The sequence below is a fragment of the Capsaspora owczarzaki genome (genome assembly GCF_000151315.2).
Source record: "Capsaspora owczarzaki ATCC 30864 unplaced genomic scaffold supercont2.3, whole genome shotgun sequence".
Classification (NCBI taxonomy): domain Eukaryota; class Filasterea; order Ministeriida; family Capsasporidae; genus Capsaspora; species Capsaspora owczarzaki.
In genome coordinates this window covers 2,177,388-2,203,470 of record NW_011887294.1, presented here as the reverse complement: position 1 = coordinate 2,203,470, position 26,083 = coordinate 2,177,388, and the positions used below count along the sequence as shown (strand labels likewise).

Here is a 26,083-nt window from a genome sequence, read left to right as displayed (position 1 = left end):
TTGGTTTCCTGTCTCTTCTTGAACGACCCCCTTCGTTGCGGCTCAAAACGCGATCATGTCGTTTCAACAGGTTTGTTTGATTCGCATTGCCAATCGCTTTGATACCCGCGCGGTCTTCCCGCCCTCGATTCGCTCGTGTTTGTTGTGACTGACACGCGTGATCTGGTTTGAACTTGACCTTGAACTTGGCGCCGTTTGGCAGGTCGCTGGCCTGCTCGGGAACGCGTCGCAGGAAGCGAACGCAGAGACACGCGTCGAGCTGCTGCGGCAAGTGCAGGACCTGATTCTTCACAAGGTGAGGCTGATTGCACCATGGAGTACTGTGCCGTGTCATTGGATGCCCCATGGCGGGAGGTGCGGGGTTGGAGCTGGAGGGCGTTACAAAAAGCCAGAAATGAAATTGGCTGGACCAAGATTGAGAGATCTCGCATTGCGACGATCGAGCTCAACCATTCGGCAGGAAAGGCCTCGAAACTGCGCGGCAGTGACAACAACGACACGCCAAATCTCATGGCAAACGATTTACAGAATTTTCGCAATGGCTTGGCAAACTTTTGCGCACAAAATTCGCTCACTTTGAACCTTCTTTAGAACCTGACTCTGCTCGAGAACTTTATCGAGGAGGTTCTTAATTACATCCACGATCCTCAAGCTGTAGTCAAGAAGTTTGTTCTTGAATTTATCGAAGCTGCTAGGTTTGTGCTTTGCTTTTCGACTTTGTTCGTTTCTAGTTGGAAAACTTCTTGTTGATCTCACTCTTTGTTGGTCGCACTCTTGTTGCTCTTCACAAACGGTAGCAAAACACTCCCAAGCATCCTCCCTCGCTTGATTGATCACGTGCATTTTGCCTTCTTTTCGTGCGTGGCCGCGGATGCAGCTGCCAACAAAGTGTCGACAGAGGGTGTCTCGCTGGAGCAAATCGGCATTCTCCGGCGCCTCATCCAAACCATGCCAAATTTATATCGCGCTGCATTTTATTTGACATGCTGTCGGCCTCCAGCGCAGGGCGCAGCGCCTGTTGGGACCCAAGCTGCCGTGCTCGTTTCGCCCGAAGTGGAACGTGCTTGGACACGCGTCAATGCGCTCAAATCGTCCATTCTTTCGCTCGTCTACGACAAGAACGAGGGTGTTCAAATGCTCGTGCTGAAATTTGCAGAGATGGTTGTCCACGTTCTTTCGCATCACACGCGGGAATCGGAACGCCGCAACCAGACGGTCAACTACCAGCCCCCACCACTGCCGTCCATCAATGTCCCCATGCCCGCCATTGATGACGAAGTTTGCCTGGATTTTGTGCCGCCACACCATCCATTGCTCCGTCTGGAAGCCCTTCGTGAAGAGGGGCAGCGCCTGTTCAACCTGCTCGTCTCCATCACCCAGTCTCAAACCGTCTCCTCAACCAATCTGACCGTCGTGGTTCTTTCGCTCTCTGTTGTGGCACGGCAACGGCCCATGTTCATGCCCCACGTCATTGCTACGTTGTTGCCGCTTGCGACACGCGAGGGATTGCCCAAGGCGTTTGCGACCGCCATGGTCGCCAGCGTGCACAAGCTTCTCCGCAACCAATTATTTAACTTGTTAAAGCATCCAGCGTCAACCGAATACCATGTGGACATTGCTGACGCTCTTTATACTCTTGGCGCCAAGCGCATCGAATACGAAGCGTACCTGCGCAAACAGTCCGGCAGCTCGTCCGGCAAACGGCCACTTCCTCCCTCCATGGCTCCGCTAAGCATGTACTCGGATGCCGCTGCGGCGACGCATGCTGCCAAGCGTGCGCGGTTTGATCCCACCTGGCCGTCCCAGCTGAGCTCTCTCTTTGGTGCCTTCAATGCCGAGAACCTGCAGCAGTTCCCGCTTCGTCTCGTGATTGATCTCGTTTTTCAAACCATGCAAACACTTCCCGACTCGCTTGCCGAACTAGAGGCGCCAACACCTTTCGCCGCTGCACCTTTCGCCGCTGCCACAACAGCTGCTGCCTCTGCCGGTTTGCCATCTTTGGGAGCCGAAAGTGTCAAGGTGAGGGATTAATATTTGAATGGTGAATGTTGCTCACTGTGTGATAATACTTTCTTTGACTTGGTTTGGTTGTTGCCTCCTCCTCCTCCTCCTCCTCCTCCTCCTCCTCACGCATCAATTTTTAGGCGGAACCGACAGCCGTGCTGGACCCGGTGCTCATCCGTCAGCCCGCTCTCAAGCCACGTCGAGTTGCTCCATTTGCGCTAAAGCCATCCGACCCCACGCCGGAGCAGGTGCAGGGCCTGACGAAAGCCATCTTTGCACGAACTTTGGCGATTGAGGCGTCCGCCGCTTCTGGTGGAGCTGCATCGCTCCGAAGCTCGCTGCTCGCCAGATTGCTCAGCCAACCCGGCAACCTCGCGTCGCTTTTGCAACTCATCTCTCCCTCCGACCCGACCTCTGCTGAAGCGCAGGAGGTGCTGCCGCTGGAGCAACAGCTCATCGACGCCATGGTCGAGTACATTGTTGAAAATGTTCGTGCTCGCATGGAGCTCGCCTTTGGCTGGCTCTGTCACGAGTACCTTGGTGGAGGTGGTCCTCTCGCTGCGAGACTTCGCGGTCGGCTGCCTGGTCGAGGACTCAAACGTCCAGCGGTCGACGACAACTCTAGCGACGCTGAGGGCATCACGCTAACTCGTGCAGTACCGCTTCCTCGTCGTTACACCCGGTGTCTCATGGCCCTTTTACATGCGCTTCGCGAGAAGCTAGATGTTCGAGATCGGTGAGTCTAGTTTTTATTTTTCCTTTGTCTTTCATGATTTTTTGTTGGTTTGGCTGGCTGTGAACTCTCGTTCATCTTCTGACTTGTGATGGATCTCTTTGTTGGGTACTTTTTTTTTCAGCTTGTTCACACGCATTGTGATTGAAGCGCCGGCATTCACCCCGGAGGTGTTGGACTTGGTGCTCGAGTACTGCACTGACAGTGAGCGGTCCATGCTGGGCTTGAGTACGCTTCACGACCTCGTTCTGTATCGCCCTCCTTTGCGGAAGGTTTGCCTCCAAAAACTGCTCGAGTTCTCGCGCAGCGACCAGCTGGATTTGCGTCGGGCCTCCATCCAACATCTTGTAAAGCTGTATGCGTCCAGCACCTTTGCGCCTGTCGTCGAAGCCTTTGCTCTCGAATCCGTTGCCGGCTTGGTGAAGCTTGAGCCTCGAGCGGTTGCAATGGCGACTGATCAGGACGATGGCGCGGACACGGCGCAAGCTCCCCGCGAAATCTCCGAGGAAGATGTGATGACTTGCACAGCATTGCTGTTTGCCCTGTGTGCCAAGTCCCACTCCTTGTTGTTAGAGTGCGTTAATGGTGCTTGTATATTTTGTTGGGGGCGGGTTTGCTTGGCTCTTCATTGTTCTAACTTGTCGAGCTTCCTCTGAATGTCAGGTTTGCCAAAATCTACGCTGAAACATCAGCTCAAGTTAAGAGACCTGTGCTCCGTCAAATCGAGCCATTGTTTAAGCAAATTGGAATGGCGTCGCCCGTGGTGCTGCAGCTGCTTCAGTCCATCCCGAAAGGCGCAGACACTCTTGTTCACCGTCTGCTCCATGTTCTTGCTGACACTGGTAAGTTGTTCGTTTCCTTTTTGAAGTGCGAGTTGGTGCGTGGCATCACGCAGAGATTCAGAGCAAAGCGTTGACCATGTTCTTGGATTTTTTTTTTTTCGAATGCGCGTGCCTTATTCAGCACCCCCAAGTCGCGCCATCGTGGCAGCCGTGAAGGAAAAGTACAACACTCAAGAACTGGATGCCAAGTTCCTCATTCCCATTCTGGGTGGCCTGGACAAGGTATGTGGAAACTTGCCGCACGATCAATCTCTCCTTTCGTCGTGTTTTCTCACTTGTTTGTTTTTTGCCTGTTGAATTTAGACTGAAATTCTGGCAGTGTTGCCAAGTCTGGTCGCGCTACCCCCTGCTCTCTCCAAAGATGCACTGGGTCGACTTGTGGCGTCGCGGCATTATACCGAGACCGGTTTGTTGGTTTTGGGCTCCAAGGTGATCTCGCCGTCGGACGTGATGCTTGCGCTTCATTTGGTGGATCCTCAGCGCGATAATGTCACGCTTCCAGCCATCGTGCAAGGTAGAGTGTGCTGTTGAGGCGCTGGTCTTGCGTGCAGCGTCCACTGACCTTCGAATGCTCTTGCTTTTCGCTTCTCCTCGCTTCATCTGGTTCTTTTCCATCTTGCGAAAAAAAAAACACACAGCGACCAACTTCTTGTTCACCTTTGGCAATATTTACACGCAAGAAGTGCTTGCGAGTGTGCTGCAACAGCTGGTGGATATGCGACCCATTCCACTGCTAACAATGCGCACCATGCTCAAAGCGTATGATCTCTGCCCTGGGTTGCTCTCGTTTATGGTGACACTGCTGCTGCGTCTCGTAGTTTTCAAGATCTGGGAAGATAAGCATCCTCGGCAACTTTGGGATGGCTTTGTGCTGTGCTGCGAGGTACGCGTTGTTTTCGGATTTGGCGATGCTGTGCACACTCTCTCTCTCACCTACACACACACACTGACGCGCTTTTTCTTGTTGATTCGTGTTGGTCCTACTGTGCTGTGCTGATTGTCGCAGCGTCTGAAACCACTGTCGTTCCAAGCGCTGGTGTCGCTACCCCCGGCGCAGCTGGAGACGGCGCTGACAGACAAGCCCTCCCTTCGAGAACCACTCACCCAGCAGGTGCAGTCGCTGCCACCACAACAGAAAATCCGCATCTCGACACCCGTGTTGGCTGTCTTGGGTTTGGCACCTACCCAAGCACCTCCAGCAGCGCATGCCCCGACGCCCGGAGTGCTGATCGCATCGAGCGAAGTGGCTGACGCATCGTCCGAACCCAGTGATCCACCTCCGACTTCGCCGCAGCCCATGGCGATGGCCACCTAGGGGACGTTTCATCTCGCTCAGTTTTTGTTCCGATTGTTTTTGTTGTAATGTTTTTGTACAATAAACCCATGCAACCCTCGAGAATGAAAAAGACAAGTGACGATAGGTCTCGATGGTGATCTGCATACACACACTGACACGAACGACTATTGTGGCAATGAGGCGGCAGCGGTTTGACTTGCTGGTGGTCGGTGGACCTCGTCCTTGTGCTCGAGCAAGAAGTGGCCGAGGAACTCCACTGGGTTTTCAGGTCTGTGAGGGAATTGGTGCGTTTCAAGTGAGGAGTGAGCAGGGGAAGAGGGTCCACGGGATGAGAGCAGCCGCCAAACAAAAAAAAAAAATGGCGGGAAGAAACGAAACGAAACGAAACGGGCTGGCTCGGTTACCGCTCCATCGAGACACGCGTCAACCCTTGCAGAAGGATGGAGACAAGACCTTGATCAAAGTAGTTGCGCAGTGGCAGAGTGGACAGTGGTGGCCGCTGCTGCTGATGCTGTTGATACTGGTCGTCGACTTGCATTGGTGAATGAAGGACTGGAGGCACTCGGTCTGAGTTTTTTTGCACTAATGCAGTTAGAGTGCTTGGTGTCAGCGAAAGGTGTCTACTGTCGAAAGGAGGGAGGAAAGCAAGGGCAAGCAATGCGACATTGCAACAATGAACGCCAATAACTTTGCTGCGCTTCTTCGTCTTTGCCGCTTTGGAAACCAACATTGTTGCCAAACTCTAGCGCAACATACAGTGATCGAGCGATCCTTCAGTAAAGCTGTCTTCAGCTCGCTTAAGGCTTTGAAAATGAATCGGAGACAAAGGGCTCAAAATCACAATCAATCAATCACAATGGTTTTTCAATGGCTTTTTCGGTGCATCACTCCATGTTGTGCTCGACAAACGCTCGTAAAAAAAAAAACATAGGCCGGATCGCTTTCAAATTTAATCGCAAACTGGATCGAAATTTCGCTTCGCTCATTTCTGGGAATCAAAAACTGCACTTTCTCCTATGTTTTTTTTTTCTCGTCTGACTACAACCATACATCCAAGCGCTCTGAGATTCTCTGCATCGCGTCTGATCTGGCCTCTGATTGGTGCGCAATCTGCGCAACAGCATTGCGCACAGTGCGCACCAATCACCGTGTCCGTTTTCACTGCGCAGACTGCGCACCAATCAGCGTCGTTTTTTTGTTTTTTTTTTTTGCTATTTTGCTATTTTGCTTTTCATTCTTGTCATTCTTTCACTGCCCGCCTCTCACCCGTCGCTCGCCCTCCTTCTCTCTCGCGGCTTCCTTGTCGATCACTGCAGTGGGGGCTTCATCCTCACCCCCGCCCCGACTGGCCCGCGCCGGCGGACGGAGAGAGGGAGAGAAAGTCTGCTCACTTCCCAACCGACTATTTTTTGAATTTGTTTGTTGTATTTTATACAAATCCAGATTTGGAACGTCGAATTCAGTCACTTTTTTATATATTTAAAGTTTCACAATGGCTGACCAACTTACCGAGGAGCAGATTGCCGAGTTCAAGGAGGCGTTCTCCCTGTTCGACAAGGATGGCGATGGCACCATCACCACCAAGGAGCTCGGCACCGTCATGCGCTCGCTCGGCCAGAACCCCACTGAGGCTGAGCTCCGCGACATGATCAACGAGGTTGACACTGACGGCAACGGCACCATCGACTTCCCCGAGTTCCTCACCGTACGTCGTTCATTCTTGTTGTTGTCATCCATCCCCCTCTTTCCTTGCTCTTTGACGCGTCGTCGTTGCAAACCCCAGCACGGCAACTACGTCGATAGATCTGAAAGCGAAAAGGCGAAAAACAATTTTTTTTTTTTTTTTTTTTATTGTTTGACCTTCCTTTTTCTATTGTTGTGGACGTTTTTTTTTTTTGCGGTTTTTTTTTCGAATTTTTTTGCGTTTTTTGAAACTAACCCATTTTTCACGTTGACTTTTCACAGATGATGGCTCGCAAGATGAAGGACACTGACTCTGAGGAGGAGATCCGCGAGGCCTTCCGCGTCTTCGACAAGGACGGCAACGGCTTCATTTCTGCTGCTGAGCTCCGTCACGTCATGACCAACCTCGGCGAGAAGCTCACCGACGAGGAGGTCGATGAGATGATCCGTGAGGCTGACACTGACAACGATGGCCAGATCAACTACGACGAGTTCGTCAAGATGATGACCTCCAAGTAAAAAGGGACGGGCGATCTTATCAGTTTGTGCCAACCAAACAAAAAAAAGTAGAAAATATTAAAAATTTCAAAACACGAGCTCTGTTTCCAAGCGTTGTATTGTATGTGTGTGTGTGTGAGTCACTATCTGGTGGGAGTGGGACTCGAACTGGTTCAGTTCTGATTTTCATTGCAGCCTGTTGTTCTGTTTTGTATGCCGCCGCCATTGCGAGTGGAGCCACTCCGCAGCAGTACTAGTAGCAGTAGCAGCATTCATGTATCACTCGGACCCAGCACTAGCAATAGCAACAGCAGTAATGGCCTGAACGCACCGCAGCTCAGCAATCGATGGCGAGGCACACTTGCCTGTGGACACTTGCTCGCGGGCATCGATCTCCAGCCATCCCCAACATCACTTGGTACATGACGTTCTCTCTTTCTCTCAGTTTGTCTCCATCTCTTACATTATATCTGGGCTTGCAATGGGATCGTCTCTGGCCGTTTCGCTCTGTCTCACCCTCTGTACTCTCTCTCTCTTTCTCCATCTTCGTCCTTGGCTGACTCGTTGTTATATGTGTGTGTGCTTGTGTTGCGATCTAGTGAACGAGACAAGTGCGACCGGACCCGCGTTCCCGGCGTCCTTGCTCTCGATCGCTGGCTTTGTCCGCGAGCGTGAAGTCCCGAGTCCCGCCGTGCTCTCCCGCCACCTGGTGCTGCCTGTGGTCGAGCCACCGCCGGTAGGGATGGCTGCTGCTGTTGCCGCTGCCGCCGCTGCTGCTACGGCTGCCACCACGCCCACAGTCGCGCAGACACTGGCAGCCGGGTCAGCGTCCACCTCAACGCTTGTCGCCAGTAGTGCCAACGGCAGCAATGGGTCGCAACCTCAACAAGCGCCTACTCAGTCGGTGCGTCTTGCCATTTGGCTGTCGAGGGTCTGCGCATCGCTCAAACTTGTGCTAACTTGACCCCCCGATTGCTGCCCAGGTCTTTGCTCGCCTGTTTCATGGACTCACTGGCGCGTACCTCCTCAACACAAGCAAGGAAACGCCGATCGGCGGTTCCGGGGTTGGTTATGTGGCCGTTGTGCTGTTAGCGCAAAAGCCGGTACCGTGGTATGGATTGCTATCCGTGGTGCGCGACGGTGAGTTAGCCTCTGTGTTGTGTTGTGTCTCCTACAACAGCATTTCCCCCTTCATCGAACAAAGGTACTGACTGACGCTCGAACGACATCCATCGATCAGACTTGATGCTGATGGTCCTCAAGCCAAATGCCGACATTCCATGGCTCGGCAAAGTGGACAACTTGATTCCGTTCCATTCTCTCACACCCGTCCAGCAGCAAAGGTACATTTCGCTCGCATCAAGCGCCAGCGTGGCAAGACGAGCCGGTTTGGGTGAGGAATTTCGCGAAACGCACCTGTACATTCCTCCAGCATCCGAGGTCGAGCCACCAAGCTACGCTTCCTTCTCGACGTCCAGCTCGACCTTCACCAATCCAGTGAGCTACCTCAGCAGCACTAGCGATTCTATCCGAGTAAGCTGGAATCGTCGTGCAGAGTTTCACCTTCAGCATTCAACAGACGCGCGTTTGGGAACAAACAAAAAAAAACTGACTTTCTCGTTCCGTGTCATATCGTGTCATATTGTGCCGCAGGTCGAGTACAGCAAAATAGCAACCTTTATTCGCAGCATTGGCCGCAAGCAATGCGACTTCTTGCCCGAGTAAGTTTGGCGCCATTCCACAACGCGAGTCTCTCGCCTTCATTCTAACTGGTCTGGTGTTTACTTTTCCAGGCTACAAAACTGGCATAACTTGGCGGTTGCGCTGGCTTGTCCATCTCTCGTTGAGGTTGTCATTACTCTGCTCGCCAATCGCAAAAAGTGAGCCGTGCAGTGATGATGATGTTCAACAAACTTGCAGTGCATGTTTGACTCAAATTTTCCCCGGCCTCCCGTCATCCTCTGCTCCATCCTCTGCTGAACAGACAAATCATCGAGCAAGAAGATGGCGGGACAGATCCCAATGCCATGAAATTGATAGCAACGGCTGTAGAATCCTGCCAAGCCATCTTGGCGCGAATCCCTGAAACGTCCAGTCTCGCTCCCCTCCCGTTGGCTGTGGGGAATGATGCCAACGAGTCTCTGTCACGAAAGGCGCTGCCCCGTTCAAAGCGCACCATGGAGGACGACGAAGAGGACTATGACGAACGAACCGAGCGCGATAAACTGCGCATCAAACGCATTCGAGTGCAGTCATCCGCCCCTTCATCCTCCATGAGCACGCCTGCACTAGCCGTGCCACCGCATTCTGTTCTGTTTCCAGTGTCCAGCCTGGGTGTACCTGTTGCAAGCGACATACCTGTTGCAAGCGACATGACTGGTCTTCCGCCAGCGCCGCAGCCGCAGCAACAACAGCAGCCAGATTCGCAAGTGCCTCCACCGCAACTCCCGCCCCAACCGCTGCTGCAGCAGATGCCGCCGCCGCAACTCATCCAGCAGCTCCCACTCCAACCTCTTCAGCTCCCTTCACAACTACCACCAGCACAATTTCAAACCGAGGGTGGGTACTTTGTGGCCAGTGTCTTGCCGATGAATCTCGGTGTTCCAGCAGCGAGTGCGCCGCCCATGATGCCCATGGGGCCAATGGCGTATGGGCCCATCCCGATGGGACATCCCGGCATGATGTACCCGATGATGCAGTACGGTATGCCAGCGTATGGCATTCCTCCAATGGCCCATCCACAAACGATGGTGCCGTACGAGCAAATGCAAACAATCAACCCGCAGATGCAACCACCGATGCAACAGCAGCAGCTGCAGCCGATGGATCCCATGCAAGCAATGTACAACCCTGGTCCATCACCGCACAGCTCGTCCTAGTCGGGCTGTCGCCCTTGTAGCAGTTGAATTCTACTGCATTTGTAACAATGAAAATTTCACCATCTCTTTCGCGCCACTCTCATTTTTTTCTTCCACATCGCGAAGAGGCAGTAGTAGATTCTTGATTATAGACGCGAAGCGCTGGGACTATTGCTGGTGTTGCTGTTGAAATAATGCGTTCGTCCGAGCAACCGCGGCAAGTGCAAGAAGCTCTCGTCGCTGAGCAGCCGCATCTGCATTACTTGGCCCACCATGTGCGTGTGCGTGACTATGGCTGTGGCTGTGACTATGACTATGGCTGTGCTGATTCTCTTGTGCTAATCGACGGCCTTCACCTGCAAGATTCAACCCACAAACGCCGAAAACTCGTCAGAGAAACGAAACCAAACAAAAGGACCGGTCACCCGCGCCCACTTTCAAATACACAAAAAAGCAAGCGTACCCGAGAAAGCTACTAGTGTAGGCTGTGTCGACACGCCATTATTGGCTTGCGGGCCCTGACTCTGCGCGGTCGGCGGCTCAATCAGCTCCTTTGGTAGCAAGCACGGAACCCACGAAGCTGTTCGCGCAAGCGGGGAAAAGTCGGGAAGATATGTGTCATCCAATAGCAGCGACGACACAATAATCACAAATGCATCATCGTGAGCGCGTCGGACAAGTCAAAGCCAAAAGCCTCACAAAGCCACAAAGCTGTCAAACCAGCTGCCTCACTCAGCCCGACGCTTCAACAGCCTCCGTGTGGCGCTTACTCAGATACGCGAGCCGGTTGATCCAGCCTGGGATGGGCTTTCCAACGAGCGCCATGCAGAGGTCGGACGCAAAGTGGTTGCAGTTGCGCGCGAGGATGTTGTAGGAGACGCCAGTGTAGTCTCGTGCGAGCCGGTCGATGACGCGCGAGACCTCGTCTTCACTCAGCCCCGTCCGGCCAAACGCAATGCTCTCGCGGAAGATCATGTTCTCAGCAAGTGCCTGCCGTGGCGCGGTGCGGAAGACGCCCGTGAACTCGTACGGATGACCGCCGAACGCGTACTCTTTGCCATAGATGACCACGCCTGTGTGGAAGGCGCCAACCCCGAGCCAGGCAGTGTATGCATTGGTGCTGAACAAGTCGTAGACATTGAGTGTAATGTTGCTCATTTGCGTGTCCGGGTCGCGCTCTGCAAAAACCACAGTATGAATCTAAGATTGAAAAGCTGACTGCACAAAAGTTACAAAATGGGAGCGATTGTGTATTCTAACCAGAGTTTGACTACGATGAGTGTGTGTGTGGGGGGTGGGGATGTGTGGATGGGTATGTATGTGAAAGGGAAGAGAGATCGCAAACAGCTCAAAAAATCGAAAAACATTCAAACAAAAAGAGAAAAAATCTGAGATAAAACAAACAAACGAACAAAGCTCTGATCATGCTAGGGCGTCTTCACCGCCGCTCGAGCTATCGCGCGAGAACGAATGGCGCCGGAGGCGGGGATATTCATTGTCGTTCGTGGCGGTCGAGCCAAGCGATGGCGTTCCACCGAGCATGGGTGGCAACTGCGGCATGGCCGTAAGACTTGGAAACCGTTGTGGGGCGGCAGAAGGAACAAAGGCTGGCCGAGTTTCAAAGTCGTCTGACATGTCAGACGGAAAGCGGGTGTGGTGCACTGGTGGCTGCGACACTGCAGGTTGGTGTGGCTGTGTTGCGGAATGCGGCTGTGCTGCTCCAGTGTGGGGTTGTTGTGGCAGCGTGAAGGACAGCGGGGAGGCCTGCATGAAGGTTGGCTCTGAAAGGGGCGGAGACGTTCCCAACAATGAAATCAGCCCGTGGGGAGGAGAGGACGGGATGAAGGCGGCAGCGCCAGAGATTGGAACTGGCGCACTGACGGTTGGCATGGACGGAGAGCTGGGTGGGGCGAGAGACTTGGTTGCAATGCAGACAACAGGGAAGGTCTTGATGGAAGAGGGCCAAGACGGGCTCACTGAAAAGAATCGCACGTTCGAAAACTTGGTCCCGTCAATGTGGATGACTGTCGTCGTCAACAAAGGCAGTGGGAGGCTGAAGGTGAGACGACAAAACGAAAGTGGCAATACAACGCAGCATGAAAACAAAGTACTAACCCATGAACACTCACCTCCAATGTCATCACTGTGCTTGTCCTTGTCTTTCAACTCCTTGTTGGCATTGGCGTCCTTTTTGCGCTCCTTGTCGTCGTCCTTGTCCTTGTCTTTGCTTTCCTTGCCGTCCTTGGTGTCCTTGTCCTTGTCCTTGCTGCGCTTTTCCTCATCCTTGTCCTTGTCCGTGTAGAGGCAAATCAACCGCTCGATCAGCGTCTCGACGACAGTGTACTTTGCATTCTTGTTCTCGTAGTTGGACGGGCGGCGACCCAGCTGGCGGATCTTCTGGATGAGTTTCTTGTCGCGCGTCACAGCGTGCATCAAAAAGACGCTGGGGGCGAGCATTGAGCAGGAGGAGCCACCAACAGCGTTCGGAGCGGGCACTGCGAGCGAGGGCGGCGTCTTGTCGCTCCCTGCTCCTGCCGAAGCCGCTCCTGGGGCAAGGGTACCAGTTATTTCCTTGTTGAACGAGTGGGCAAAGTGCGTTGATGGAGAGCTGGGAACGGAAGAGCCCGGAGATGCATGGTTTAGGCCGTCTCCTCGGCTGTATCGCGAAACAATGAGCACTTTAAAGTGGGCCTTGAGAGAAAGCTGCCAAGCGAGAAAAAAGAAGATGAAGATCAAGCAGCTTGCGGTTAGAAGGGTACACGAGGACACAAACCCGCAATTTGGTGGGGTTTTTTTTTTTCGTGTTTCAAAACGAGAGCAGCTCGACTCTACCTTGTTGTGGTCTTTGTCCTTATCCTTGTGCTTCTTGTCTTTGGCCCAGTAGTCAATGCTGAGAGACGCTCCTTCGCTCGTGTCGACCAAGGGAATTCCGCCAGTGGGTGAGAGTGGAGGCCCTGCAGGAACGTCCACATACCAGGATGAAGTGGTCTCGTCGTATTCCCCTCGACGAGCTGAAACAGTCGATGACTCGTCCAGCGGGCCGACCCGTACCTCCTTTGATTGTCACCAAACAAAAGGCAAAGAGGAAACAAGGTTCAAAGTGTGGGCATTGCGGTCGAGTTGAGTTGAAAAAGCGCACGCACATGTCAAAATAAGCCAGCGCGCTTACACTCAGGAACGGGATGGATTTCTGGCGCGCGTCGTTTCCTCCAGCGGCTTTGGCGGCAGTCCCAACAGGTGCATCACAAGTCACGAGCGCTTCACAAATGTCCAGAGGCAGCACGTGTGAACACGAGAGGTAACGATAAACTCGTTGGGCGGCTTCGGGTAGTGCAACATTTCGCTCGGCAAGGCCGCACCAAGCCTCGTCAAAGAATAGTGACTTGTACGTCGCGTCTCCTGAGGCGATATGAAGCGCCACTCTGTCTCGCTCCGCGGAGCCTGTTTGAGGAAGGTGGGCATGTTGAAGCATGAGAATTTGAGGTCACTGGACACGGCCAAAAGCAACCGCCAAAACGAACGAGATCGCAAGTACGCTTTACCAGTTGGAATAGGGTAGAATCGCCAAGCGCCAACCCAATCCGCGGGCTTGTTTGTCATGTGCTCCACGTAAACTCGAAGCGCGTCGTGAATATTTGCATCGTTACCAACGATGCCCATCTTGATCAACCCAATATCGCTCTTAGAGTCCGATCTGCACGGAAATCAAAAGTGCACAAGTCCACCAAAGAACACAACAGTGAGTGGTGGTCACCTCCGTAGGTCCAATTGCTTCCCTTCCGTCTTCTCCGCCTATCTAGGGTTGATACCACTTACAAGTGCTTGATATTCAGGATTAAGGTTGCCACCAGCGTGGAAAAGTCATGCAACCCAGTCACGACCACGAGATGCCGAGCGATGGATGCATTCTCAGATGTGCCTTCCGGATCGACGCCCCCGCCAAGCAACGACGGCTTTAGCTGAGCGGCAATGCGTCGCGCACGACTGGATGTGGCAAAAACCACGACAAGGAAAGGTGGCAACAAGCCAGGGACGGCGAATAGCTCAGCCAGCTGGGCAGTGAGCAAAGGCAGCTTGACTTGCAGACCAGAGCTGATTGGAGCGTTCGGAACGACAATGGACAAAGCGCCATGCGAGGGTGCGGCAGAATTGGTACCCGCGATAGGGACAAGCGGTTGAGCAGAGCCTTGGTCACCCGGAATGGATGCTGGTTGAATTTGCTGCTGCTGCTGCTGCTGCTGCTCGGACGATGGTTGATGCTGGGGTTGCTGTTGTTGCTGGGGCTGAGCAGGCTGCGATGGTTGCTGCTGATGCGCTTGTTGTGGTGGCTGCTGCTGCTGTTGCACCTCATGGGCAACAACCGATGATGGCAACGAATCAGCTGGGCCAGCAAAGTTAATCCGCGTCCCGAGCTCTGTTGTCACGGCAATCGCATCCGTGGCCCACGCCGATGAAATTGACTGCATGCTTCCTGCCGCACCGAGCCGCGTGGCGTCTCCCTCCTCATCCGTCTGCGTCGACCCGTCATCCGATCCAGAGTCGAGCGGATGCACCTGCAAGTTATGCGGCAGGATGCGCTCTTCCCGTTGCTTTCGTCGACGGTGTGTGCGTTGGTGTGGTGCCTGCTGCTGCTGCACGGTTTGGGAAACTACGTGCTCTGGCGCTTCGAGGAAGGCGAGCCGCTCGGTGGCGCTCATGCGACGGCCCAAGTAGAACGGAACAAGTGTCGGACGCTGAGCATCAAGTGACTCCTGCAGGGTGGGTTTGGGCATTCCACGTCGCGCTCCATGTAGCACAGGCGGAGCATCGTCGTAGACGTCATCGTGCATGCCGTCGTCGTCAAAGTCAGAACTGCTGCTCTCACTCGTGCTGTACGTGCTGGAATCCACGGCAAGTTCGTCAATCATGGCTATATCCTCGTCAGACATGATGGCAAATTCGTCATCCGTCTCGGCGCCGTCCGAGAGAATGGCAGTGGTCGACGCGAGCGTTGCTCCGGGGTGCATATAGTCGACCGAGCGGCCAAACTGGTCTTGCTGGTAAGACTTGTGGTGTTGTTGTTGTTGTTGCTGTTGCTGTTGTTGTTGTTGTAACAGAAGTAGTTGCTGTTGCTGAAGCAACAATGGCTCTTGTTGCTGCTGTAGAGATTGCGGCAGTTGCTGGGTGGACTGGGTCTGTGATCCTTGCCCTGAAGCGTGGCCCTGTGCCTCAGCAGCCTGCTGCAGCTTTTGTTGCTGTTCAGATAGCTTTTGCTCCTTGCGCTTGCGATGAAGAGAAGAGTTCATCATCCTATTGAAGGGGTTGGTCAGCTTCCGGCCGGCAGAATCTTTGCCGCCACCGGCCTGAGCGCCGTGGGCGAGCTCTGTCGCCTCATAGGCCAACGCTTCATCGCTCAGTTGGCGAGCCACCGGTTCATTCGAGCGCCCACTGTGTGGCTTGAGCAAGGACGAGAAGCGCTTGGCGAGTGCCGTGTCGAGGAACTTGACACGATTGCTGCCACGAGTGTGGCCTTTTTTTGCTCGCTTCCCCATGCTTCCCCGCTTGTCATGCGTATCAGCGCCGACGTTGAGAGAGTCGACAGCCAGAGATTCAGCGATCGGAACGTGGGTGCCGTGAACAACCGCTTGCTCGACATCCGACATATCGTCAGAATCCGAGGTGTCGCTGCCTTCTGAGGTGGTGCTGGTATCGTCTGGTTGCTCCTTGGGGGTGGTGGGAATGGACGACGACAAGTGCTTGTTGTGGCGGCGAGCTGCAGACATGACGGCCGAAATTTTCTCGCCAAAGCTCGTCGTCCGGGCCTTCGCGTTGCGAAACTTGCGCGCTTCCGGGACTGAGCCGGCTCCGTCGGAGTCTTCTGCGGCTGCTGCTTGGGCCTCAACGGTGGAGCTCGCGCGAGGAACGCTTCGGAGGCGAACCATCATGCGCGCGGCCGGCGTGCTGGCCGAATAGGCATGTGGAACCTTGGGTGGATGCAAGTCAAGGAACTCGTTGACAGGCAGCTGCACCACCTGGGACATTGAGACAAACCCTGCTGCCAACGTTTTAAAGCTGCGAATGTTGGTGTTCTTGTACTTGCGGCGCGACTGCAGAGTAATGCATAGGTTGTTGAGATGGCTTTTGAGTTGGTGAGTGTACTGCAGCGTAAACTCAATGTCGACAGGAAGCTCCCAGTACTGCCCAACAATACGAGGATAGGCGGTAAAAGGAATTGGCAAGATGGTGCCGCTGTCGATCATGGGCTGTGATGTCGCTGCAAGGGCGGCAGCAGCACCCGCAGGTGCGACTGTTGCTGCTAATGCATTGCCGCTCGAATGTCGCGGTTGAGCAGAGAGCGGGACCGACCAAGTGGCAGACCCAGCAGGGAGCGATTGAGCTTGAGGAGTTGGCTGCGTCTGCTGCGTCTGCTGCAACGTTTGTGACTGTGCAAATCCACCTTGCTGACCTTGAGCTTGTGCCTGTGGTTGGGCTTGCGGATGCGTGGACGCTCCATGTCCACCTTCGTCCAGAACAGGAAGCACGGTGTTTGCATTCGCATTGGCCTGGCCATTCGAATTGGCGTTGCTTCCAGACACGGCACCCGTCGATGTCGGCGCTTGGGGCGGACTAGCAGCTGGCACTCCTGCGGCCTTATTCACAGCGGTAGCAGCAGCAGCAGCAGCACTTGTCGCAGTGCCACTGGCAGTACTCGCACTTGTTGTCGTCGTCGTCGTCGTCGTTGGCTGCTGCAGCAGCAGATTGAGGTTGATTGGGAATTCGTGCGAGCGGAGCACCCGTCGCGAGTCCTCCATCGCCAGCGCAATGACGAGGCTGTTGTCTGCGGGCCACTCGATGCCTCTGTGCAAGCGGATGGACGCAATGGAGACGGTGCACAGCCGCGGCACGCTGTGGTACGCAGCGCTCTCCACTTCCCAGGTCGCAAACAGCCGCATCGGCGATGCTGGCTTTGGCTGCGCTGCGCCATGGCTCAATGCTGCTGATGATGATGAAGACAGTCCCGATGCCGATGCTGGCGGGATGGTCAGAGTGAGGCTGCCCGCGATTGAGTGATCCATAGGATTCGCAGTCGGAATACCGCTCGTTCCGGTCGTCGTCGTCGTCGTCGTCGTTGTCGTTGTCGGACTCCGCAGCGCCCCTCCGCCGCTGGGTCCGATCGGGCCTGACATGCTGCCCGTGAGCGCTGGCGTTGGTGGCGATGGCGGACTCGCGCTCGGCTCGGCTGTCATCGCTGTTGCGGTCACTGGCTGTTGCAGCTGCTGCTGCTGCTGTTGTTGCTGAGCCAATGCAGCTGCGGCGGCTGGTCCTCCGAAGGGCGACTGTGTGTGGCCATGGCCGTGGTGCGTTCCTGATGGTCCAACGGGCGGCAGTGACGACGCAGACGACGACGACATTGGCGGGCTCGGCTCAGCCACTGCTATTGCAACGCCACTCATTCCAGTAGGCAGTTCAGAGCAAACAACACCTCGGGGGCGATGGTCTCGTTTCGGGCTGTCGTTCAGTGGGGAAAGTGTCAACGGTCAACGTCAAAACAAGTGCAAAAGGGATATTGTCAACGGAGGAAGGAAAGGTTGGAAATCGAAAAACAAGGATGAAAAAACAAAACGGAGACTGGAGCAGTATGTCTGTGTCAAGATAGACACCGGTCAAAGTCTAGTGTCAAGAGAGACGGAGGAAAAGTTTCAGACCTTCGTCTCAATGAAAAAAAGAAGCGGAACGCTGGCTTGGTTTTCGGAAAACGGAACCCGGAAACGAAAATACAATGTTTTATTGGCGGCAGTTCAATCAACGTCAACCGAGAAGGAGAGGTCCCTGGTTCATTTTCGTCGTTGACCCTAGCATCCATGTACCACATCGGTGTCCATGCCAATGGTTTGAGAGGTTGGGTGAGCGTTCAATGTTGGACACCCCAAAAATCCACGCAAAACAATGTTGTACCTTGGTAGTGCTAGTATTTGCCTTGATGGAGACCTTTTGAGCACCGGTTGACAATGTCTGTAGCATCCGCAGGTTTTCAGCAGCGTAATTGACTGGTCCTTCTGCGCCTGCGTTCTTGAGAGGGTTGCCTGGACACAGATCAGAAAGCCAAAAACACCACAGTCAGTACGAAACCTGGGGGCGGTGATTGCAATGGCAATCATGTCAGGCACTGCCTGCTTTTGTGACCCAAACCATGCTCAGGCAACCAATCCATTTGAACTTCTCAGAAATGCTCAGAAGCCAAACCCCTCACAGTTCCCCCCAGGTCGCTCGAATCCGAGTGTGCATATTCGCTTACTCTGCGCCGCCTTCCGACGTGCGGCATCTTGGCGCTGCTTGCGCAGTGTCTGTGCCTGTCGTTCCTTGGCCTTGCGGACACCCGCCTTGGTCGTGTGAGCGTGGAGTGCGGTCTCGGACTCGTCCTCGTGGCGCACCGCAGCAGAGTGCTCGGTCGTCGATCCGCTGCCACTGCTGCGCTGCTGCCCATGTCGGCGCTTGGTCTGGATGCTGTTGCTTGATCCACTGGCGCCGGCTGCGGAAGACGCGACGGGCGACTTGGCGGCCAGGTTGGCCAGGAGCGAGTTGAGCGACTGCTTGGCCAATGCTTTGGACATTGTGTTCTCAGACCTTTTGAATGAGGAAACAAACAACGAGTGAGCTCAGCTCGGATGGATGGCAAAAGGAAGCGCAGGATGTTGTTGCACTCGAAAACCAACGAGGGGATTTTTGACTTGAATCGAGGCTCAACCAGGCAGGCTTTGCTCCAAATCTCAGAGATGGCGCAAAAATGGGCATGTTCAAGCAAACGTGTTATATTAACGACAAAGGGGGAGGGAGTGTGGAAAAGGTATACAAGGATGAAAAGATGTGGCGGAAAATGCCTGTTCACGCAAAAAGAAAAATTCAAGCAACCCAGACCGAGTTGGTTCAAAAAAAAAATTCAACCAAAATACAATCAAGTAGAAAGCATAAGGAAAAAGGATCAAAGGTGAAAGGTTTGGTGGGGGGCGATGAGCGCAGTCAACAATAAGAGATCTAAGAATCAATAACTGGAAAGAGAAAAAAATTAAGAAAAGGTTTGGGAAGGGACGGGGGACCCAGAAAAGGGACTGCTAGCCAAACTACCCAGTTACACGACAGTGATCGTGTAGCTCCTGCCCGGTATGAGACCATCAGGAATCATGGTAAAAGCGCCAGAGGCGTCTTGCACTTTGAAGCGCGTGTCATCACTCAGGTCAAACGTCTCGCGAATGAAAACCTTAAAATCGCTGGACGAAATGCCAAGCGAATTGGCGCGGGAAGGAAGTCCAATCGGCATCGTCCTAGCACCAAGGGTCATGAAGACTTGCTCGGAAGTACCCACCGAGGACGACGCCTGCGACAGACTCATCGGATCCAATTCAAAAAGGTCCAAGTCCTGAGATCGCTGTCGCGCGTGCTGCGGCAGTTGTTGATGTTGTTGATGTTGATGCTGCTGCTGATGCTGCTGCGGCTGCGGCTGGAACTGAAGCGTCGGCACGAGTGGGAGCGGGTGCTGGACTGTGGGCCAAGAGGGAAACGGACCGAACGCGCTGTCGCTGTTTGCAACGGATGGGGGCGAAATACGGAGGCGCGAGACCTCAGCGCTTCGTTCGTCTGCATCGTCGTCATTGCCAAATGCAGTCGAGTGGGACCGCCGAATGGCGCGCGGTGAGCTGCTATTGGATGCAGCCGACAGATCAGAGAATGGCGTGTCAACAGACCGCCGTGGCGAAATCAAGACGTTCGCAACGCCCTGCACCCACTGCCTTCGAGAGTGCTCTGTTTCCCAGAAAATCTGGCAGTGCTCGTTGGAAGCGAGCAAGTTGCCAGGAAGGTCGGGTGCAGGCGCAGCGGCACTCCTGCAGCGCTCACGGACCACTTCAACAATCTCCTGACCGAAAGCATGATGAAGTCTGGGAAGCGAGTAACCAGATTTCTTGAACATGTTGCCGATGAAGCTGCCGTTTTGATTGGGTGGGCGACCATCCGTACGGCATCGTTCGAAAATCGCAACCATCTCCTGCAGGTTGAGCGGCGCATCCAGCACATAAAGAGCTGCAATGTTGGTGTAAAAGGCGTTGCAGTCGTACTTGTCGGGAGTGGTCGCATCGACAGACCCCACCGACGGGGACGGGGTGGCGAGAGAACGACTCGAAGATTGCACTGCGGGCTGCGACGAAAATTGCTGTGGCGAAGACGAAGACGAGGACAGTACAGAATGGAAGGAACTCATGGCGACAAGTGCGGCGCCCGGAGTTCCACGCACGGGCATCGGGTACTGTAGGCTCCGGTTGGGCGTGCTGCTTCCACCGGTCGAGGCAAAACTATCCGAGCTCGTGTCGCCGCTGAGGAGCGCGTCCGCACTCGCAGAGAACGATGACACGTTGGTCTCCGTTAGGAGGGCAGGAAGGGAGGACGCAGTCGGCGACGTCGAGGACTTTCGCCCGCGTTTCCCGTTCTTGCGTTCTGGCAAGTGTAGGATGATGCGTGCTTCACCCAGCGCGCGGGCTCGAGGTGCGCCTGTAAGCTCGGCCACTGCGACGATTCCACCCTGCATTTTGATGTGGAAAAAAAAGTGAAAAAAGTGAAAAAAAACAAAAAAAGTCAGTGCACCAGCAGCATCGAAAGTCGCGCATCAATGTAAACGCATAAAACAATCCACAGCAAAAACGCGAAAAACAAGACAAACAAGACAAACAAGAAAAACACAGGAAAACAAAGAAAAACAAAGAAAAACAAGATGAAAACACGGGGGGAAAAAAATTCCACCACAAGAAAGGATCGGCTGAAAATCTTGGGAGGGTTTGTTCGCTTCCCAAAAAAAAACAAAAACAAAAAAAAACCCCAGACAGACAGACAAACCCACCCACTCCAAAAGGCGCAATTTCCTGCCACCCCCTCCCCCGTTGTGCGCTGCGCCTGCGATTCCCACTTTGACGAACAATCATCAGCACTGCTTTTTGAACGTTTTGCGCGACTTTTCTGATTTGCTGGTCTATTTTTGTTTGTTGATTTGTTATTTTGTTTTGTTTTTCTGTTTGTTTGGATTTTTTTTTCTTTGTTTTTTTTTGTTTTTGTTGGATTTTTTTTTTTTTTTTTTTTTTTTTTTTGCTGCTTTCTCTTTCGATCGCCATGCGATTTGCAAAAAAAGATGACGCTACCGATAAAACATGAGTGCCCTCCGAACATGAGGGTCTGCACGCTGGGCGCAGCTTCCAGCCGGCTCTTCTTTGGCATCAAAATAACCCCAAGGAGTTGCTCGATATAACTGCGCCCCGACAAGGCAGAACGGCGCACGGCAAGCCGGTGAAAAACGCGTCGCCAGCGGGACCAGGTGGGAAAAAAATGGAGGGAAAAAAAAAAACGAGGCCTGCACATTGCAGAGCACCACGACTCTCGCACAGGGTCCACCGCTCCGCCCATGAGGGGAAATGGTGGCCGGGGAGTGTCTCTATCGCATGGCGTGAGGGGCAGAGCGGACGACCGAGCGGAACGTTCGATATCAGTCACCAAAGTTGATGCGAATAAAGAAAGAAAAAAAACGAAGATCTGATTTTTTTTTTTTTTTTTTTTTTTTGGGATTCATCGCTTCACTTTTCGACCTTCGTTTTTGCTGCTCGCAATCAACTCGATTCGTATAAATTCAAGTTTTCCAGCATTCAAAAACGAAAAAAGAAATTCAAAAAGCACAAAGCATGCGTGCTGGCAAAAAAACCGTGCTTGTGTGCTGCCAATAAAGAAGCACGAGAGACAGAGAGCGCGACTTGCCTTTGGTTGGTAGCATAGGGCAAGCTGGAGGGGGGTCATTTTGCCAATGTTGCCCTTCTGGGCAGAGCAGAACACGTAGTGGCCGTTGTGTTCATCCGGGTTTTGCACGAGAAACTCCAGCCACGAGCTGTCGGTGAAGCACCCAGTAAAGACTGTGCAGTCCATGGTTGACATGCGCAGGCAGGAGGGTGGTGGTCAAAGAGGCGCGGAAGGTCAAGGCGGTGGAGCAGCGACAAAGAACGAAAAAAATAAAAATCGAGTCAGAGAAAATGATCGGCCCAGACGCACGATGGCCGGTTGCTCACAAAGGAGCGAACACGGAGCGAGCTGGTGAAGGAAGCAAAGAAAGATGACGAGAAAGACCACACACAACGAAGGAGCCAAAAAAAAAACACAGAGCAGAGAGAGATGAGACAAAAAGGGGGGAAAAAAAAAACGAAGCGAAAATAAAAATTAAAAAGAAAGAAAAAAAAAAAGAGAGAAGAATGATTTTGCCGCCGGACTTTGAGGCGGAGCTCCATTTGGGCAACGCTCGATTTGGGATGTGCGTTGGGTCGGATGCATCCAAGGACGTATGGCAGAATGCAAGCACACACTTTGCAAGGGTGTGCAAAGGCGCTGGTTACAGCAGGAAGAACACAAAGCGGCAGCCTTGGGGGTTTTTTTAACTTCAGGACAACTTGTCAGATTAATCACAGCTGTCGCAAGTGCCTTGATTAAAGGCTGGAGTGAAGGGCGTGAATTGCAAAACCCACTCTGTCTCTCCCCCTCTTCCTTGTCGGAGCCCAGAACGCGCCGCGGATGGACTGATGAGCGCGTTGAAAACAGCTATGCCACACCCGCGGTTTCTACCGTAAACAATCCCGGACTTAAATTGCGGTTTGTTTTGAGATCAGAACGGTTGGCGCGCCCATCAAAAGACATGTTTCCGCTCTTCGTTCTCCACCCGTCCAAGTAGCGGACCGATACTAGAGTGTACGTGTCTGCTCGATCGTCTTCGACCCAAGTTGGACGAAGCAGGCGTGCGCCAGTCTTATTTTTGTCATTTGCGGGTTTGTTCATTTCCATTTTTAACGCTCTCGAGTTTTGATTCAGCCATGCCTCGCGTCGTTCTCATTACACTCGTTCGACAGTAAGGATTTCATGTTGTGCCGTCTCTTAAATGTTCATTGAGAGCAGAAGCGGTCGGTGACCCCGTTGCCTGCTTGGCTGGCCTTGACGACGTGGCGACGATGTTGCAATACTGACGTGCGGTTGTGCTTTGCCCCGCCCCCCCTTCGTACTCAGTGGTCAAACAGAGGCAAACAAGTCAAGCATCATCCAAGGTAAGCAGATCTGCCCTTTTTGTGTTTTTCTGTATGAGCACTTTTGCATGAGCTCATTGCAGCTCACCATCCCTGACCTCGACTGCCTCCTCGTTTGCGTAGGCCAGACGGACATCCCGCTCAACGATCATGGCCGAAGACAGGCAGAGCATGCTGCCCAGTCTCTCGCTGCGACCAAGGTGGACGCCATGTACACGAGCGACTTGAGTCGAGCGCACGAGGTAGAGACTCACGCAAATGCTCAAGCGATCTGAGCCCATCGTTGCTCACGTGCTATTGGTGAATGCATTCTTGGTACGTTGTGCAGACCGCATCCATCATTCATCGGCGCTTGAAACAGCCGTGCGAGCTCATTGTCGACCGAAGGCTGCGTGAACGAGTACGCAATACAAATCTGTTTTGTTGGTTTGGTTCTGTCCGACTGCTCACATTTCTGATGCTTTGCTCTGCGTAGTCGTGTGGCGTTTTTGAGGGCAAGCCATGGGGCAGCGCGCGCAAGCATGCCGAGGCTTTGGGAATCCCTCACTACGAGTTCCGACCGGAAGGCGGAGAGAATTCGGCGGACGTCCGCGCTCGAGTTGCCACCATGCTTCACGATATTGTGCAAAACCAGGCCAAAGTCGTGCACGAGTCGTTGACGCATGAGACGGCGTCGCTGCATCACGTTGTAGTGGTCAGCCACGGCGGTCTTATTTCCGACTTGCTGCACTACTGCCGGGACCACGCATTGTTAGACCTGAATGGCCATACCGTGACCATCCCACTGAATACCTCGCTCACCACCTTGGTGGTACAAGTACCCGAGACGGCTGACTCCAGCACGCGCGATTTCCAAGAGCTTGATGGTGCAGCCATCGTGCAGCACCACAACCACGACCACCACCAGCAGCAGCATCCGCATGCGCTTCCGGTGCATCATCACACCCATCATGAGCATCGTCACTGGTCTGTTAAAATCCACCGGTTTAACGACGTGGAGCATTTGCGGGAGCTGGAGCAGATTGTCGCCCCTCACAACATTTCCGATTCAATCTAGCGCAGTGAAAGTCGACCTGAAAAATCGCGACGACTTGCGCGTTTTGTCATCTGTACCATTATATTTTGTTCCATTTTTTACGTGTGCAATAGTGGAGATTGAACTCCTAAACAAGCCATCTATCTCAGTGCTCTTTCACCACAACCCAATTTCCACTGCCACGAAAAGAAGACCCTCCACCCAACAAACCAATTTCATTGCATACCATTTCTACCCACTTGAGCACACCCATGCATCGCATGCATCGACGTGTGCTCGCCGTGTGCTGCGTCGTCATCGCACTGGCGGGATTCGCTGCGGGAGCAGACCGCGCCAAGCCGTCGTCTGCCCCAGCCGACGTTGTCCACGAACGCGACACGCCGCTGACACGAGTGGCGTTCGGATCGTGCAGCCGCCCCACGTTGCCGCAGCGTCTGTGGAAGCCCCTGGGCGAGCTCGAGCCGGAGGTGTTCGCGTGGCTTGGTGACGTGGTCTATGCGGACTCGCGTGAGCAGACGTTCGTCTGGCGCCCGTCGCCGCTGGAGCACGTCAGGGACATCTACGCAATGCAGAAAGCGCTGCCAGAGTACAAGGCGTTTGTGGACGGACCGAGCAAGCCGCTCGTCCTCGGCGTGTGGGACGACCACGATTTCAACCTGAACAATGGCGGCGATCGCAACCAACTCCGCGACAGTGTGCAGGAAATCTTTCTCGATTTCCTCGACGAGCCTGCAGAGTCGCTCCGGCGGCAGCGAGAGGGCCTGTACGTGTCCCATGCGTGGTCTGGGCCCGACCGCAAGGGCAGGATTCGACGTGTCAAGCTGATCCTGCTCGATGTTCGCTACTTTCGGCAGGACTTTGATAGCGATACGGACAGCAAGTGGGCAATGTGGATTTCCAGCTTGACCGCGGGGCAGCCGGTCAATGTCAACTTCCCGGGCGTCGGCGACGAGCAAGTCGTGCGCCACGAAGAGCTGCGACACAAGCAGCATCGCGATCACTCCCGCGGAGACATGCTGGGCGATGCTCAGTGGACGTGGCTTGAAGCCCAGCTGCGCGACAGTGCCGAGCAGCAGTTTGATCTCACTCTGATTGGGTCTGGAGTCCAAGTCCTCAGCGACACGCCCATTATCGAAAAGTGGGGTCTGTTTGGCTCAAGCCAACGCCGACTGCTCAAAACCGTGCACGACCTTGGTGTTCCTGGCGTTGTCTTCCTCAGTGGCGATGTTCACATGGGCGAAATGCTGTGCACGGACGACACGGAGGACTACTTGCTCGGGTTGAGTTACCAATCAGCGCACAGCACGCCCGTTCCAGCCCAGCGACCGCATCACCTGCCCGATGACAGCCCTATTACAGTCAACACCGTCCCGCGCCTGGGCTATCCGCTTTTTGAGTTTACGTCGTCCGGCATGACGCACAGCTGCAAAACTCAGATTCCCATCGTCTCTTGTCTCTTTGCCGTCAACTGGCTTGCCCCCGGAACCTTCCGAGTTGGGCCTACCATCTTTGATGACTTGAACTTTGGCTTTATCGAAATCGATTGGGATAATGAGGTCGTCGAAGCCTCTATCCGGGGCAAAGATGGCGCGGCTGGACTTGTCACAAAGATTCCGTTCTCTCGGCTGCGCCCATTCCAACAAAGCGACAAGGAGACTGCGTCGGCATCGGAGCTCCAGTACGAAGCGCATCTGTGTCCCCATCGTCATCCTGTCGACGATGTGCACTTGTGGGCGCGATTCGGCGTGCGCGTTGTCCTGATTTCGGCCCTTTTGGTGCTCGTGCTTGGCGTCCCCTTGTTGTGTTTGAGCCTGCCTTTCCTGCTTCTCCGCTGTGTTTGGCGATGGCGCTTTCGCGCAGCCAGCACCTCTGCCTCATCGCAACCGCGTCATGCCAAATCGGAGTAGCATCCACTGTTGTTTGGTGCAAACGTAGAATTGAACATTGAACATCGCTCTCTCAGATCTGTTGCTTCATCCAACCTTCGTTCTCCTTGTGTGATGCGTTGTCCAACATTTCACGTTGCCTATTTAAAAAAATCTGAAAATCGCCACTCTTTTTT

At 53.9% G+C, this 26,083-nt stretch overlaps 9 protein-coding genes and 1 pseudogene across 10 annotated transcripts; 5 read left to right on the top strand and 5 right to left on the bottom strand.

The window, feature by feature from the left end:
• Positions 1-55: 55 nt before the first annotated feature.
• CAOG_02696 (hypothetical protein) lies at positions 56-4,894 on the top strand (the record flags this gene model as incomplete). The annotated part of the gene is made up of 11 exons (XM_004349396.2): positions 56-70; positions 203-295; positions 592-695; positions 798-2,019; positions 2,145-2,740; positions 2,862-3,311; positions 3,401-3,579; positions 3,701-3,801; positions 3,883-4,093; positions 4,218-4,462; positions 4,586-4,894. The coding sequence occupies 11 exons, from the start codon at positions 56-58 to the stop codon at positions 4,892-4,894; spliced, it is 3,525 nt and encodes a 1,174-aa protein (XP_004349446.2).
• Positions 4,895-4,920: 26 nt separating this feature from the next.
• Positions 4,921-5,419, bottom strand: CAOG_02695 (hypothetical protein). Its single transcript, XM_004349395.2, has 2 exons — positions 5,281-5,419; positions 4,921-5,146 (listed from the first exon to the last, which is right to left on the bottom strand). Exons 1-2 carry the CDS (start codon positions 5,412-5,414, stop codon positions 5,041-5,043), a joined length of 240 nt encoding a protein of 79 aa, XP_004349445.1. The 5' UTR covers positions 5,415-5,419; the 3' UTR covers positions 4,921-5,040.
• Positions 5,420-5,772: 353 nt separating this feature from the next.
• On the top strand, positions 5,773-7,155 carry CAOG_02694 (calmodulin). Its single transcript, XM_004349394.2, has 3 exons — positions 5,773-5,789; positions 6,320-6,581; positions 6,842-7,155. The coding sequence occupies exons 2-3, from the start codon at positions 6,369-6,371 to the stop codon at positions 7,076-7,078; spliced, it is 450 nt and encodes a 149-aa protein (XP_004349444.1). The 5' UTR covers positions 5,773-5,789; positions 6,320-6,368; the 3' UTR covers positions 7,079-7,155.
• A 644-nt stretch (positions 7,156-7,799) lies between these two features.
• Positions 7,800-9,949, top strand: CAOG_02693 (hypothetical protein; annotated as a pseudogene; the record flags this gene model as incomplete). Its single annotated transcript has 8 exons — positions 7,800-7,961; positions 8,041-8,187; positions 8,238-8,261; positions 8,321-8,590; positions 8,711-8,778; positions 8,851-8,937; positions 9,042-9,371; positions 9,449-9,949.
• Positions 9,950-9,953: 4 nt separating this feature from the next.
• Positions 9,954-11,132, bottom strand: CAOG_02692 (hypothetical protein). Its single transcript, XM_004349392.2, has 3 exons — positions 10,686-11,132; positions 10,379-10,495; positions 9,954-10,271 (listed from the first exon to the last, which is right to left on the bottom strand). The coding sequence occupies exons 1-3, from the start codon at positions 11,071-11,073 to the stop codon at positions 10,084-10,086; spliced, it is 693 nt and encodes a 230-aa protein (XP_004349442.1). The 5' UTR covers positions 11,074-11,132; the 3' UTR covers positions 9,954-10,083.
• A 171-nt stretch (positions 11,133-11,303) lies between these two features.
• CAOG_02691 (hypothetical protein) lies at positions 11,304-17,513 on the bottom strand. The gene is made up of 6 exons (XM_004349391.2): positions 13,732-17,513; positions 13,458-13,609; positions 13,085-13,356; positions 12,748-12,969; positions 12,045-12,618; positions 11,304-11,939 (listed from the first exon to the last, which is right to left on the bottom strand). Exons 1-6 carry the CDS (start codon positions 17,346-17,348, stop codon positions 11,338-11,340), a joined length of 5,439 nt encoding a protein of 1,812 aa, XP_004349441.2. The 5' UTR covers positions 17,349-17,513; the 3' UTR covers positions 11,304-11,337.
• Positions 17,514-17,676: 163 nt separating this feature from the next.
• On the bottom strand, positions 17,677-18,584 carry CAOG_02690 (hypothetical protein). Its single transcript, XM_004349390.2, has 3 exons — positions 18,191-18,584; positions 17,851-17,978; positions 17,677-17,747 (listed from the first exon to the last, which is right to left on the bottom strand). The coding sequence occupies exons 1-3, from the start codon at positions 18,504-18,506 to the stop codon at positions 17,730-17,732; spliced, it is 462 nt and encodes a 153-aa protein (XP_004349440.1). The 5' UTR covers positions 18,507-18,584; the 3' UTR covers positions 17,677-17,729.
• Positions 18,585-18,686: 102 nt separating this feature from the next.
• Positions 18,687-22,150, bottom strand: CAOG_02689 (hypothetical protein). Its single transcript, XM_004349389.2, has 2 exons — positions 21,682-22,150; positions 18,687-20,464 (listed from the first exon to the last, which is right to left on the bottom strand). The coding sequence occupies exons 1-2, from the start codon at positions 21,853-21,855 to the stop codon at positions 19,022-19,024; spliced, it is 1,617 nt and encodes a 538-aa protein (XP_004349439.2). The 5' UTR covers positions 21,856-22,150; the 3' UTR covers positions 18,687-19,021.
• A 574-nt stretch (positions 22,151-22,724) lies between these two features.
• On the top strand, positions 22,725-24,158 carry CAOG_08628 (hypothetical protein). Its single transcript, XM_011271926.1, has 5 exons — positions 22,725-22,813; positions 22,969-23,006; positions 23,109-23,227; positions 23,314-23,385; positions 23,461-24,158. The coding sequence occupies exons 1-5, from the start codon at positions 22,779-22,781 to the stop codon at positions 24,040-24,042; spliced, it is 846 nt and encodes a 281-aa protein (XP_011270228.1). The 5' UTR covers positions 22,725-22,778; the 3' UTR covers positions 24,043-24,158.
• CAOG_08627 (hypothetical protein) lies at positions 24,136-26,074 on the top strand. Its single transcript, XM_011271925.1, has one exon. It carries the CDS (start codon positions 24,273-24,275, stop codon positions 25,926-25,928), a length of 1,656 nt encoding a protein of 551 aa, XP_011270227.1. The 5' UTR covers positions 24,136-24,272; the 3' UTR covers positions 25,929-26,074.
• The last annotated feature ends 9 nt before the right edge of the window (positions 26,075-26,083 follow it).

What these genes read in the sequence shown, in the direction of transcription:
- CAOG_08627 (XM_011271925.1), top strand. Translation starts at nt 24,273, where the DNA reads ATGCATCGCATGCATCGACGTGTGCTCGCCGTGTGCTGCGTCGTCATC.
- CAOG_08628 (XM_011271926.1), top strand. Translation starts at nt 22,779, where the DNA reads ATGCCTCGCGTCGTTCTCATTACACTCGTTCGACA. An exon ending in CAAGTCAAGCATCATCCAAG is followed by an intron (nt 23,007 to 23,108) that starts GTAAGCAGATCT and finishes TCGTTTGCGTAG; the next exon opens with GCCAGACGGACATCCCGCTC. An exon ending in ACCGAAGGCTGCGTGAACGA is followed by an intron (nt 23,386 to 23,460) that starts GTACGCAATACA and finishes TGCTCTGCGTAG; the next exon opens with TCGTGTGGCGTTTTTGAGGG.
- CAOG_02694 (XM_004349394.2), top strand. Translation starts at nt 6,369, where the DNA reads ATGGCTGACCAACTTACCGAGGAGCAGATTGCCGAGTTCAAGGAGGCG. An exon ending in ACTTCCCCGAGTTCCTCACC is followed by an intron (nt 6,582 to 6,841) that starts GTACGTCGTTCA and finishes GACTTTTCACAG; the next exon opens with ATGATGGCTCGCAAGATGAA.
- CAOG_02689 (XM_004349389.2), bottom strand. Translation starts at nt 21,855, where the DNA reads ATGTCAACCATGGACTGCACAGTCTTTACTGGGTGCTTCACCGACAGC. An exon ending in CCCTATGCTACCAACCAAAG is followed by an intron (nt 20,465 to 21,681) that starts GCAAGTCGCGCT and finishes ATCAAAATGCAG; the next exon opens with GGTGGAATCGTCGCAGTGGC.
- CAOG_02690 (XM_004349390.2), bottom strand. Translation starts at nt 18,506, where the DNA reads ATGTCCAAAGCATTGGCCAAGCAGTCGCTCAACTCGCTCCTGGCCAAC. An exon ending in ACGTCGGAAGGCGGCGCAGA is followed by an intron (nt 17,979 to 18,190) that starts GTAAGCGAATAT and finishes ATCTGTGTCCAG; the next exon opens with GCAACCCTCTCAAGAACGCA.
- CAOG_02691 (XM_004349391.2), bottom strand. Translation starts at nt 17,348, where the DNA reads ATGAGTGGCGTTGCAATAGCAGTGGCTGAGCCGAGCCCGCCAATGTCG. An exon ending in ATCCTGAATATCAAGCACTT is followed by an intron (nt 13,610 to 13,731) that starts GTAAGTGGTATC and finishes ATTTCCGTGCAG; the next exon opens with ATCGGACTCTAAGAGCGATA. An exon ending in AATCCATCCCGTTCCTGAGT is followed by an intron (nt 12,970 to 13,084) that starts GTAAGCGCGCTG and finishes TGACAATCAAAG; the next exon opens with GAGGTACGGGTCGGCCCGCT.
- CAOG_02695 (XM_004349395.2), bottom strand. Translation starts at nt 5,414, where the DNA reads ATGCAAGTCGACGACCAGTATCAACAGCATCAGCAGCAGCGGCCACCA. An exon ending in ACGCGTGTCTCGATGGAGCG is followed by an intron (nt 5,147 to 5,280) that starts GTAACCGAGCCA and finishes ATTCCCTCACAG; the next exon opens with ACCTGAAAACCCAGTGGAGT.
- CAOG_02692 (XM_004349392.2), bottom strand. Translation starts at nt 11,073, where the DNA reads ATGAGCAACATTACACTCAATGTCTACGACTTGTTCAGCACCAATGCA. An exon ending in CAACCGGCTCGCGTATCTGA is followed by an intron (nt 10,496 to 10,685) that starts GTAAGCGCCACA and finishes TTGCGCGAACAG; the next exon opens with CTTCGTGGGTTCCGTGCTTG. An exon ending in TACACTAGTAGCTTTCTCGG is followed by an intron (nt 10,272 to 10,378) that starts GTACGCTTGCTT and finishes TGAATCTTGCAG; the next exon opens with GTGAAGGCCGTCGATTAGCA.